General features: G+C 46.7%; 1 protein-coding gene across 9 annotated transcripts; it reads right to left on the reverse strand.

Moving 5' to 3' along the window:
• Positions 1-5,626: 5,626 nt before the first annotated feature.
• On the reverse strand, positions 5,627-12,009 carry KRT5 (keratin 5). Of its 9 annotated transcripts, XM_025403072.1 has the most exons (11): positions 10,977-12,009; positions 10,759-10,940; positions 9,963-10,177; positions 9,129-9,189; positions 8,929-9,024; positions 8,623-8,787; positions 8,142-8,267; positions 7,656-7,876; positions 6,874-6,908; positions 6,254-6,316; positions 5,627-6,199 (listed from the first exon to the last, which is right to left on the reverse strand). In XM_025403072.1, exons 1-11 carry the CDS (start codon positions 11,308-11,310, stop codon positions 5,994-5,996), a joined length of 1,704 nt encoding a protein of 567 aa, XP_025258857.1. In that variant the 5' UTR covers positions 11,311-12,009; the 3' UTR covers positions 5,627-5,993. The 9 variants fall into 9 exon arrangements, with proteins under 9 accessions (XP_025258857.1, XP_025258859.1, XP_025258854.1 ...); XM_025403074.1 differs by having other exon boundaries at positions 5,627-6,139; positions 6,260-6,316; positions 10,759-12,009; XM_025403069.1 differs by having other exon boundaries at positions 10,759-12,009.
• Positions 12,010-12,455: the final 446 nt, after the last annotated feature.

Raw genomic sequence — 12,455 nt, forward strand, 5'->3', positions numbered from 1 at the left:
ATAATTTTTTTTATCTCTAGCATTTATTTTTTTATTATTAGAATTTCTGTCTCTCTGCTTTCATTACCCATCTGTTCTTGCATGTTGTCTACTTTGTTCATTTGTGCTCTTAGCTTGTTAATCATGGCTGTTTAAATTCCCGATCTAATAATTCCAACCTCCCTGCCATATCTGAGTGTGGTTCTGGTATTTGCTCTGTCTTTTCAAACTGTGTTTTTAAAAATTATTATTATACTTTAAGTTCTAGGGTACATGTGCACAATGTGCAGGTTTGTTACGTATGTATACATGTGCCCTGTTGGTGTGCTGCACCCATTAACTCATCATTTACATTAGGTATATACCCTAATGCTATCCCTCCCCCCACCCCCACCTCACGACAGGCCCTGGTGTGTGATGTTCCCCTTCCTGTGTCCAAGTGTTCTCATTGTTCAATTCCCACCTATGAGTGAGAACATGCGGTGTTTGGTTTTTTGTCCTTGCGATAGTTTGCTGAGAATGAAGGTTTCCAGCTTCATCCATGTCCCTACAAAGGACATGAACTCATCTTTTTTATGGCTGTATAGTATTCCATTGTGTATATGTGCCACATTTTCTTAATTCAGTCTATCACTGATGGACATTTGGGTTGGTTCCAAGTCTTTGCTATTGTGAATAGTGCCACAAAACCATACGTGTTTTCTACCTTTAAGTATGCTTTGTAATTTTTTTGTTGAAAATGGGTGGAAGAAACTGGTAAATAAGGCTTTAGTAATGTAGTGATGAGGTATGAGGTGAGGGGAGGTATTCCATGACTAGGATTAGGTCTCAGTCTTTTAGTGAGCCTGTGCCCCTTGGCTGTGAACTTCACAAGTGCTTCTGAGGTTTTTTTCACCTCTTTAAGTAGGGCCAGCATAGCTGGAGGGAGCTGGGGTTGGGTATGTCCCTTTCTCCAGTTAGACCAGGCTCTGATAAAACCTCAGCAGGGCTGGCTGTGGTTAAATAGTTTTTCCCGACCGCAGACTGCCTTAAGAACAGAATGCTCTGGCTATTTCAAAATGATTCTTTGTCTGCTCCCTCTACTGGAAGCATGAGATTTTTCTCACGTTTTCTCTGTGAGGACCTGGTGGAGCCCCTGGAGGTAAAACTAATGAGAAAGTATGCCCCTCTAAGATTGGGCTCCCCTGGAATTTTCAGCACTCAGACTTATTCACCCGGAGCCTCCGGCAATTTACCAATTACAGCTGAGGGTTTTCTACCCAACTACTGGTTCCTGTGGGGATTTCTCCTCATGGGTTACTACTCTAGTAAGTTAGGATTCTCTGTAATTGCCTCTCTAACTCTCCAGTTGGAAGGCAGTGAGTGGTTTGCCCTGTAACCTCAGTTCTCGGACAGATGAAGAAGAGTTGTTGCTTTTCATTTGTTCAGTTTTTTACTTTCTGTTAGAATGCAGTGATGGCTTTCAACCTCCTGACGTGCCAGACCCCAAACTAAAAGTCCCTCTGGTCTCTCTTGCTCTTTAAGTCGGAGCTGAGGTTTTCTGCCCTTTGTTTCCCCTCCTTGCCGATACCTGCTCCACGGGGCTCCCCTTGATCACCATCAAAAGACCAACAGTTATTGTCACGCAGACATGCAAATGTCCTTCTCATGCTTCCATCTTATTACAGATACATGAGTCTGCCATAATTCTGGGACAAAAATGACATATGCCCCCCACTAAAAACTGAAGCTCAATCTGGGTCCACCTGCAGAGGAGGAGTCCTCTCTTCAATTCCCAGTAGTCCTGCCCATCGTAACTACACTCAGGAGTTCCCATCTGACAAATAAGTTGTCCTAATCTTCCCTTTCAGTGCCCCTGAATGGAGTGTGATGTACCTTCTGATGCATTCTGCATTTCTGCACTGCTTTTCTTTGCTCTCTTTGCCTTCTTTTGTTCTGTTGAATAAAGCAGATTGAGAATATGAACTTTTCTGTTAGATTGCCTTGCTGACCATGTGCTGGTTTAGAAACATTCTCATCCCACAAACATTCCTCATCTTCGAGGAACTGCCCCTCTCCACACCGACAACTCACCATGCTCCACACCCTCCTCTGTCAGTCAGAGATTCTGTAGGACACTCTGGGTGGATGATCACCAATGTTGTATAAGCCCCAAAAGCTGTTAGGACAAGTTTCCGGTGTGCCAGGCAAAGTCTGTTCTCCTTCCCCAACTGAAAAGCTCCAGGACAGCAGGCTACTGGCAAGGTACCTCACCAGCCTCGAGTGAAGGTCAGCTCTGAGAGGCCAACTAGACGCCAGCTGGCTTGAGACTTGGAGAAGGCATTGCCATCCAAGTCACTTGTGAATAGGGTTGTTCAGACAAAATAGAGAATGCCCAGTTAAATTTAAATTTCAGAAAAACAACAAGAAATACAGAGTAAGTATGTTCCACATGTTGCATGGAACATACTTATACTAAAAAATTATTTGTTGTTTATCTGAAATTCAATCTGAACTGCACATCCTATATTTTTGTTTGCTAAATCTGGCAACCCTGACTGTGAAGTCATCCTGCCTTTATGTGGAATCACAGGCAAGGGCACAGGTTGTTGGGCTACTGCTTTGGATTTCTCCTATAAGGGGCAGACAATAGACAAGGACCAAGCTTAAGACCCTTCCTCCAAATCATCCCCATTAACTAACCCACAGGTTGCTTAAAAGTTTTGCTCAGTTTCTAAATATTTTTGAATTGTTGAGCCATATTTCATTACTGATTTCTAATTTAATATGCCATAATCATGGAACATAGTCAATATGTTTTCAATATTTTGAAGTGTATTGAGACTGTTTTATGGCTTAGCATATTACTTATCTTTGTGTATGTCCTAAGTACACTTGAGAATAACGTTGTTGTGGGTAGTGTTTTGTAGTTCTTTGTATATTCTGAATACAATTTCATATATATATAAATTATGTCTATATATAATATACTATTTTTATATATTCAAAATTTTCCAGGGCTGTGGCTTACTGTTTTGCTCTCTTCATGTTATTTTATGAACAAAGTTTATCAATTTTTTAAGGTAAGCTTTTTTTCTATCTCATTTAAGAAATTTTTGCCTATCCTCAGGGCATAAAGATATCTTCTGTTTTCTTCTGAATGAATTATTGTTTTACCTTTCACATATAGGACTATAATACAACTGAAATTGATTTTTTTCTATGGGCTGAAGTAGAAATCATAATACATTTTTCCCATATAGACAGCCAACTAACCTTATACCATTTATCAAAAAGACTATCCTTTCTCTATTGCACTGTAATAGTACCTTTGTTGTAAATCAATTGAGTCAATATGTAGTTTGCTTCTAGGTCACTCATGTGGAAGAAGAACAGTTACTATGTGGCATGCTGAAGCCACGCTCCTAAAAACAGATGGCGGCCAGGTGCGGTGGCTCACGCCTGTAATCCCAGCACTTTGAGAGCCCGAGGCAGAAGGATCACCTGAGTCAGGAGTTTGAGACCAGCCTGACCAACATGGAGAAATCCCGTCTCTACTAAATATACAAAATTAGCCGAGCATGGTGGTGCATGCCTGTAATTCCAGCTCCTCGGGAGGCTGAGACAGGAGAATCGCTTGAACCTGGGAGGTGGAGGTTGTGGTGAGTCGAGTTTGCACCATTGCCCTCCAGCCTGGGCAATAAGAGCAAAACTCTGTAGGAAAACAAAAAACCAAAAACCAGAGGGCTTACTAACTAGTGTCCTGTAAAATGTCTTGGCTGCCATTGCTGCCGTTGCTGCTGTTGCTCCTGTTGCCACCGCTGCCGCCGCCTATGCCTCTGTTACCAGAAAAGATCCTCATCCTCTGGGCTCTATGGAAACACATGCATGGCACAGCCAAAGGGTTAATTCAACTATTTCCATATTTCCAGGCCTTGAACCCTGACAATACAGATTTGAGGCTCTTTGGAGGAATAAATATATAAATATGAGCAGAGTAGAGAGAATTCCTTGCCTGCCAAATTATATTCAGAAACCACAAGAAAGAGAGAGAGAGAGAGAGACAGAGAAACCTGAAAACAGGGAAAAGAAACAAAAAATTAAAACAAAGGTCCATACTTTGATACAATTGGAAATCCGAAATTGGCTAAAATAATTTATACATCTAAAAGATAAAAAGGCGTGCAGCTTGTCTTGGTGTCTTCACCACATAAATTCTTTATTTCACATCTGCTGACACAATAATTGACAATTCTTCATGGCCTTAATCCATACTGAAGCTCAAATTATACTTATACTTGGGGATCCTATCAAATTTAAACAAGGTACCCCTGTAATCTTGGGGAAGTTACTGAACACAAAATAGAGAACAAACAGGCATGCCTCACTTTAATAGCAAAACTACTGACTTGCTTAAATTTCCCACGATCATAGAATCCTCTAAAGTATCCCACATAGCATCCTCTAAAGTAAAGGGCATGGACAGTCTGACCCAATAAGTCATAAATTAAAATTAAATCAAATCCTTGGCATTTATAAGTTGGTTTGACAAAATGGAACACCATGGGCCTCCCCAACCCCTAGTTAAAATAGTTAATATGCCCCAGTGTGAATTAAAACAGGACCTTTAAGGAGTGAAGCCCATTAAATAGGATCTATTTAGAGAAGGATTGTTTATGTCCATTATTTTTTCCATCAACAAGCTAATTTGGCCTATTTTTAAACTTGGAAAAAAATGAATGGTGCCTCACAGTGGATTACCACAACCATAATGTCATGGTCATGCCTACTAAGGCTCCATACTCAACATTATTGGAATTATTGATGTATCCAATCGGCAGCTGGTAGATATTTCCTTCTTACGGATTTGGCTGTCGAATATTCTGTTGAGTGCCCGTTGCAACAGCCTCTCAGTCACAACTCGCTTCACCACCAAGGGGGCAGGATGCAGCTTTCCTAGATACTCAGGAAGTGCCTCAATGAGCCTGCCATGACATGCAATTTTTGCAGTCAAGCTCTTAAATGCATCTGACTTTCTCCAGGAGCACAGATATGATTTATATTGCTGAATCCTCCTCCAAAGAGATGCATTTGATACACTCATTCAGGACATATAGATACCAAGGAGCTCAGAAAAAAAGGGTATGCCATTGTCCCACAGGTCATGCAAAGTCCTGCCACCTCCATTAAATTTCAGAAATTATTTGGTAAACCAAGAGCTACTCTATCCCTGACACTGTCAAAAAATAGCTATCGAGCATCTTAGTACCCACAATTTTTGGAAAAGGCCCAACATCTTTTAGGTCTTTTAGGACCTGAAGGCAACATATTCTTCATTTACAAACTTTACTTAAGCCCAAATATGCTGCTACTTGCAAATCATCTCACCTTGCATAGGCCCCTCTTTAACAAAAGGCTCTAAAATCTGTCTAAATTGCAGTACAATGCACACGCCCATTAATGCCCTCCAGAGACTCCATTGTAGAGACTTTACAATCTCTGTGCTTCTTGGAGTCTCTGGGCCACCCCCGATAGCCACTTTCCCTTAAATGTTATTCCATTCTCCCTGTGAATCGTCAAAAGAACCAATCGCATCTGGGTAGACTGACCCTCATGGTATCTCTAGGCTGATTGTAAACCTAGAAGAAAAACAATTCTGCACACCAGCTTATATTATAAAAGCATTTTATTGAACACACTCTGGAGGTAGTTAGAACCAGAACAAAATTTGGGATTGGGGTGGCGATTCTGTTTTGACAATTTAGATTTGGGAATACTTCGGGTTCTTGTGTCAGCAGGGACCATGCTGTGGGAAACCTAAAGGCTGATTTGAAGCAGAATATAGAACTGTGGCAAGGGAGACCAGGGGCTGGGAATTGGGTTCTCCTGGGAACCAAAGAATGTGGTTCTGCAATGGGCTTGGTCTAGACTACTCTCCAGAAAAGGATAAAACATGGCTTGAGCAACTGCCTAGAAGAGGCAGTCTCCGTGGGCTGGGTTGCTGCACTTGGAAGGCAGTGACTTGCCGCAGACTCTTAGCTCTTGAAGCTCTTCCGGGAGGAGGAGGTGGTGGAGACAAATTTGACGCTGGAGCTGCTACCCCCACCACTGCCAAAGCCCACCCCCAGGCCTCGGCCACTGCTTGCACTGAAGCCAGAGCCCCCCACGCTAAGCCCACTGCCTAGGCCGACACCCCCACTGCTGCTGGAGTAGTAGCTTCCGCTGCTACCTCCGCCAAGACCTCCGCCAAGACCACCGCCAAGACCTCCACCGAGGCCGCCGCCAAGACCTCCACCGAGACCACCGCCGTAGCCACTGCCGCCGCCATATCCAGAGGAGACACTGCTTGTGACAACAGCTACAGGGAAAGGAGGGAGGACTCAGTGACACCGTCTGCCAGGCTGATCCTGCATGGCCCACTTATTTGATCTGCTGGTATTGGAGCACTCTACAGGGCCCCCTTTACAGAGTAACAAACAAGGCCCAGAAGAACTGTCATTTAGTTAAGGTCCCTAAAAAAGTGGGTGAGCATAAGAGGCAAGGTGCTAGGTACTGAGGGGAGCTAGGTACTGAGGGGAGTGAGGTACTACAGGGAGCTAGGTACTGAGGGGAGGAGCTAGGTACTGGGGGGAGCTAGGTACTAGGGGGAGCTAGGTACTAGGGGCAGGTCAGGGGACAGTGTCCAAGAAGCATAGGATGCATGTCTTACCCTTTAAGAGATAAGACATGAACCACATTGTTTCCTGTCCCAATCTGTCCTTCCCTTCCACCACCCATACCTTACTAAGTGTATTATTATAAATTACCATATGCTGGGATGGGAAAGATTTGGACTTAGAAATAGCAGAATTCTGAGTTGGCACTAAATATATCCCATATTATTGTCATTGTTAAAGTCTGTTCAAAGCTACTTACAGATGTTGACTGGTCCAACTCCTTCTCCACTGAGTCTGAAAGGAGAAAAATTGAATTAAGGGTTAACAGCTCCCAAAAAGACAGCATTAGTCTATGTGGCTAACTCCCATCCTCATGATTCCAGTTCATTCCATAAGCCAGGAGTCTGTATGCCCAAAAGCTGCTTAAGTTAAAGGAAGGGAGAACTCTCCCGAGGGACTTTCCAATGAAGACGGATTGACCTAGAAACAAGTTGTTAGGAAAGAATTATAATTCACATTCTCCTACACCCACCATAGGGAAAGCACAAGAGATATGGGAAATATGATTATGTCAAAAGCAGTTTTTGTCTTGTAGGAGTTACATTCTGTGAGAGAATTTGGCACGGACAAAAATTCCTCAAACAGAAAGTAGTCAACGGGCAGTGTCAGAGGTTGAAGCAAACAGTAGTTTGGCAATCCAAAGGTAGGTGAGTTTAACTCGGCTGGAGTAAACATGAAAGGCTTCCTGAAGGAAGGGGTACTGGAGGACAAGTGGGGATGGAGGTGGGCATGATGGATATTGAGGCTGAGCAAAGAACGTGGGCAAAAGCAGAAAAGACACAAGTGTCAAGACAGGTTTGCTGAGTTGCTCAGGTGCCTGGAGGACAGGCAGCACCCAGGAACACTATATTCAGCTATATGAGTATGAGTCAGACTGAAATAGTATTGATGATGTGTCATTACCATGCACAAGTCACTGATTGCATGTGTGTGTGTTGTACACCCCACAGTGGAGCAGCTTGTGTCATGCTGTCTGCTCACCTGCACTCCTCGCCCTCCAGCAGCTTGCGGTAAGTGGCGATCTCCACGTCCAGGGCCAGCTTGGTGTTCATGAGCTCCTGGTACTCACGCAGCAGCCGGGCCATGTCCTGCTTGGCCTTCTGCAGGGCCTCCTCCAGCTCGGCCAGCTTGTGTCTGGCGTCCTTGAGCGCCAGCTCCCCACGCTGCTCGGCATCCGCAATGGCGTTCTGCAGGTTGGCGCACTACAGACAGAAAGGAGGAGAGTGGGGTTGCTTGGGTAGCTGAGCTGGGCCTGAGGTGTCTCCTTCTGAGATTCTGGGTCAGGCAAACCAAACTATCATGAATCCCAGACAGAAACCAGTACATCGTGGGTGGCAGGACATTGAAACACTGGTACTGGATCTGGCTCCGTGTGTTTAGCAAAAGTAAAACAAAATAAACAAAACAAAGTAGATGTCCCTTTTAGAGCTCAGGCCCCTTCCTTGCCCTCTTTCAATCACATCCTACCTGTTTCTTGACATTGTCAATCTCAGCTCTCAGCCTCTGGATCATCCGGTTCATCTCAGAGATCTCATGCTTGGTGTTGCGGAGGTCATCGCCATGCCGGCCAGCTGTCTGCTGCAGCTCCTCATACTGATGCAGCCAGGAAAGAGAAAACATTCTGTTCATATGAGTGGAAAGAACTTTCCCAAAGTTCACAGGCAGTGAGTTCTAAGCAGTGGCAAGTAGTCTGGGGCTGGTTCAGGCTCTTCCAAGGTTGAGCCAGTCTGGTGCCTTTGCTCTCCTGGAGACACTGGTGTGAGATTCAGAGTGAGATTCTTTCTCAGGTCCTTGGGTTTGGATGGAAATTGTCTATAGGGCCATTCCTATAAAGCATCCCAATGGGTCTCAGTAGGTTCCAGGAGCCCCATCCTTGGTGTCATCATGGCCTAGAATCCTAGACATGGGTGTGTCCCCTCACTCAGGAGATAGTCATCAAAGCACCCACCTTGGTCTGGTACCAAGACTCAGCTTCGGTCCGGCTGCGGTTGGCGATCTCCTCATACTGGGCCTTGACCTCGGCGATGATGCTGTCCAGGTCCAGGTTGCGGTTGTTGTCCATGGAGAGGACCACGGAGGTGTCAGAGACGTGCGTCTGCATCTGGGACAGCTCCTGCAGGGAGTTTTGGAGTCAGTCATCTGGTTCTGTGTTATGTTATTTAAGGTCAGTTCCATTCAAATCTTCCACTCATTGTGATTTGACAACTTGAGGAAAAAAACCCACCCATGTGAAAAATTTAGATAAGTTTCTTACCGCATCAAAGAACATCTTCATGAAGTTAATCTCATCCATCAGTGCATCGACCCTGGCCTCTAGCTCCACCTTGTTCATGTAGGCAGCATCTACATCCTGGGGAAACAGGGATGGTTGGCACCGCACACACCCTACTTAAGTGAGCTCCACGCTTAGAGAGCATAGCTGCAGGCTGCCAGTTCTCTCCCACCCACACGCACCTTCTTCAGCATCACAAACTCATTCTCGGCAGTGGTGCGCTTGTTGATTTCATCCTCATACCTGGTGGTGAAAGGGATGGGAAGTGTTTGTCAGAGAATGAGCAACAGGTAAGGGGTCTTTATTTCGCAGTCAACTGTAAGTCTACTTTGCAGTGGGAAGGGGCTTCTCCTCATAGGCGGAGAGGGAGGGGACACTGGTAGCATGGGCTTCTGGCCAAGGTCCTTCCCATTTAAATACTGCTTTCTCTGTAACCGCCTACCATATAATTCTATTATTGCTATAATTCAGTTGTTTCAAGCAGATTCCTGCAGAAAAGCTGTGCTGTTTCTCCCCAGCTGCGTTACCTAGTCAATTTCTCTAGTGTTCTTTTTTGAGCTTTCAGAGGCTTAAAAAAACAAATAAACAAAACTAAATCTAGCAGCCTAGTTGCTGGTTCATAAGACTAAAGAAATTATTTGAGCCACCAAGCTGGGTTGTGTCACCAGCTCCTGCTTTGAGACAAATCTATCCAAAGGCCCATGTACCGGAGAGGAAAGTCCCAGAGAGCAAGCCTTACATCAGGGCAGAAAATTCTCCAGGTAGTGCCACGGGCACAGAGCATGTTGCTCTGGCTGTTGGCTAAGTTCCTTGCAGAGGGCCTGAGCCTGGGGCTGGAACTTTCTAAACATGAGCCTGGCTTGTGTTTTTGTTTGTTTGTTTTAGTACTGGAGGTGTCCATGGAAGGTATATCCACCCAGTGCCCAAGGAAGGCATGGTAGTAGACTAGTAATGAAGCCCATCTGGTGCCAAAAAGACACCACCCTCCCCTGTGTCCACCCCCAACCCCAGCTCACTTGTTCTTGAAGTCTTCCACCAGGTCCTGCATGTTTCTCAGCTCTGAGTCCAGGCGGCCCCGTTCCCCGACGATACTGTCCAGCTGCCTCCTGAGGTTGTTGATGTACTGCTCAAACAACGGCTCCAGGTTCTGCCTCACGGTCTTGGTGCCCTGCTCCTGCAGCAGGGTCCACTTGGTGTCCAGAACCTTGTTCTGCTGCTCCAGGAACCGCACCTGGAGGGGAGCAGAGTTAGAAGATAGAGAAACTTGGATTTCATGTTCTGTGATCAATTCACTAAGGTGCCTCCCACCTCTTTCTGTCCCTCTGAAGCTTTCCTGTGCACCGTGCCTGGCCCTGGGCCCCAGGAGGGGAGGAGCAGACTGAGACACCCAAAGTCACTTTTCCAAAGGGAGATAGGACACCTATCCAGGGCACAGAAAGCACTAGGAGTGCTGCTTGGAGTGGGTCCCGGCTCAGCGGTGGCTGCAAAGGCACTCAGGCTGCTGCCCATGCACTTGTCTAACTTCCTGTCCAGTCAGCCCCGTTATATGTGGCATGGAATTCATTTCTCTGTCCAACAGTTGTCAAGAGGCCCTTGTGAGCTAACCTCTGAATGGGAAGAAATAACTCTCCCTTCCCAGCTCCCAGTCTAATTCAGAATGCATCCACAAATCCAGGGCACAGAAACAAATGGAAACACAGAACTGTACAACTATAAAGGTATTTACACAAAGCCAAGACATCTTCCCTCTTCCTCTCCCTTTGGCATTTACTTCAGACCCACAGTGATTTTTTACAAAAGATCGTAGCTCACCTTGTCGATGAAGGAGGCAAACTTGTTGTTGAGGGTCTTGATCTGCTCGCGCTCCTCGGTCCTCACCCTCTGGATGCTGGGATCGATTTGCAGGTTGAGGGGAGTCAGGAGACTCTGGTTGACGGTGACCTCTTGGATGCCTCCAGGGGGGCAGACAGGAAAGCCAGGGCCACCGAAGCCACCTCCAAAGCCAGCTCCGCCACCGAGCCCAAAGCCACCACCAGCTCCACCGCCGAAACCAAATCCACTACCGGCACCACCTCCAAAGCCATAGCCGCCTCCAGCACCAGCACCAAATCGGTTCCTGAAGCTGCCACCACTAGTGCTGATGGATATCCTTTTGGAGCCCCCCAGATTGTAGAGGCTCCGGCTGCCATAGCCACCCACTCCACAAGCACCCCCAAGGCTGACCCTGCCGAAGCCACCACCGCCACCCCCGGACCGGGACACAGAGGTGAAGCTGGTGCGGGAGACAGACGGGGTGATGGCAGAGGCGGTGCTGAAGCTACGACTGCCCCCACTCCGGAAGGACACACTTGACTGGCGAGACATGGTGGCTTGTTCCTGGTGGAGCAAAAGAACCGGGCACTAGTGGGTTGGGAGGTGCTGGAGAGAACAGAGCTCAGCAGGACGCAGAAGGTGGCTCTGTTACCCAGGAACGGCAATGCCCCCTTTTTATCCCCTCCAGAACTGGGCTGGGCGAGAGAGCTGTCGAGCTGTGAATGATTAAGTGGGCTGGGCATGCCTGGGGGGCAGCTGTGAGCTCACCCGTCACACCTGCACAGTGGTGTGGGGTGCAAACGCTTTCTTCCTGGCAGGCTCTGCTCAGTTAGAAATAACCTTGCCTTGCAGCACTGATCTCTTGGCAGCAAGTTGGTGATGCTGCCAGCAAGTATATTTTCACCATAGAGGCTGGGGGCTGAGAGCACCTCAAGAAGGATGCCAGGAAGTGAGGAGGCATTGGCATGGCCAGTGTCCTGAGGATTTTTACAGAACCAGAGGTATTGACAACCATCCCAGTACGGTACATACTGAGCATCTGCACTTCCAGTTTGGGGAAGCTGTCTATCAGTGGGGGGCAAACGATTCCCCCCAGTGATCTGCTCTTACACTTTTCCAAGCAGCAGGTTGCTGCAGGGTTTTCCCCTCTGGGAAAGGCAATCTGTAGCCTTATATCTTGGTTATGTGCTGGAGGGAAAATAGAGTTTCATCCTTTTCTGCACAATTTCTTTCTTAGGGAAGGCACAGCTATCCCAGAGCCCACTGGGCAGATCTGCCTGCAAGATTCAGGCCAGAGAATGTAGGAAGCCCTCAGCGCCCCCTATAAACCACTTTGACCTTTTTAGTGCCAGGTTTATCCTTCCATAGCTCCTCCTAACTCAGCATTTGTTCTGCCCTTTGACCTTTTCCTTGCTCTTTGGCCTGGGCAGGACTCTGTGGGGGGCTTAGGAAACCCAGGGATCCCATGGAATCCCTTAAAAAAACCCTGAGACTCATGGGCTATAGCGTCTCTTCTCGGGGGTAGCTACTCTGCCGGCTCCCCAGCCCCCGAGGTGTGTTCCAGCAAGCTCTATTCTACTAGGGAAGAAATGAGTCATCGTATGTGTTGATACAGGCTGAAGGCCGCCACAAACACATACCTGCAGGAGCTTCTAATCTCATCAGGAACATGCTGAGAGTCTGACGGCCTGTTATAA

Source organism: Theropithecus gelada, chromosome 11 (assembly GCF_003255815.1).
Source record: "Theropithecus gelada isolate Dixy chromosome 11, Tgel_1.0, whole genome shotgun sequence".
Taxonomy (NCBI): domain Eukaryota; kingdom Metazoa; phylum Chordata; class Mammalia; order Primates; family Cercopithecidae; genus Theropithecus; species Theropithecus gelada.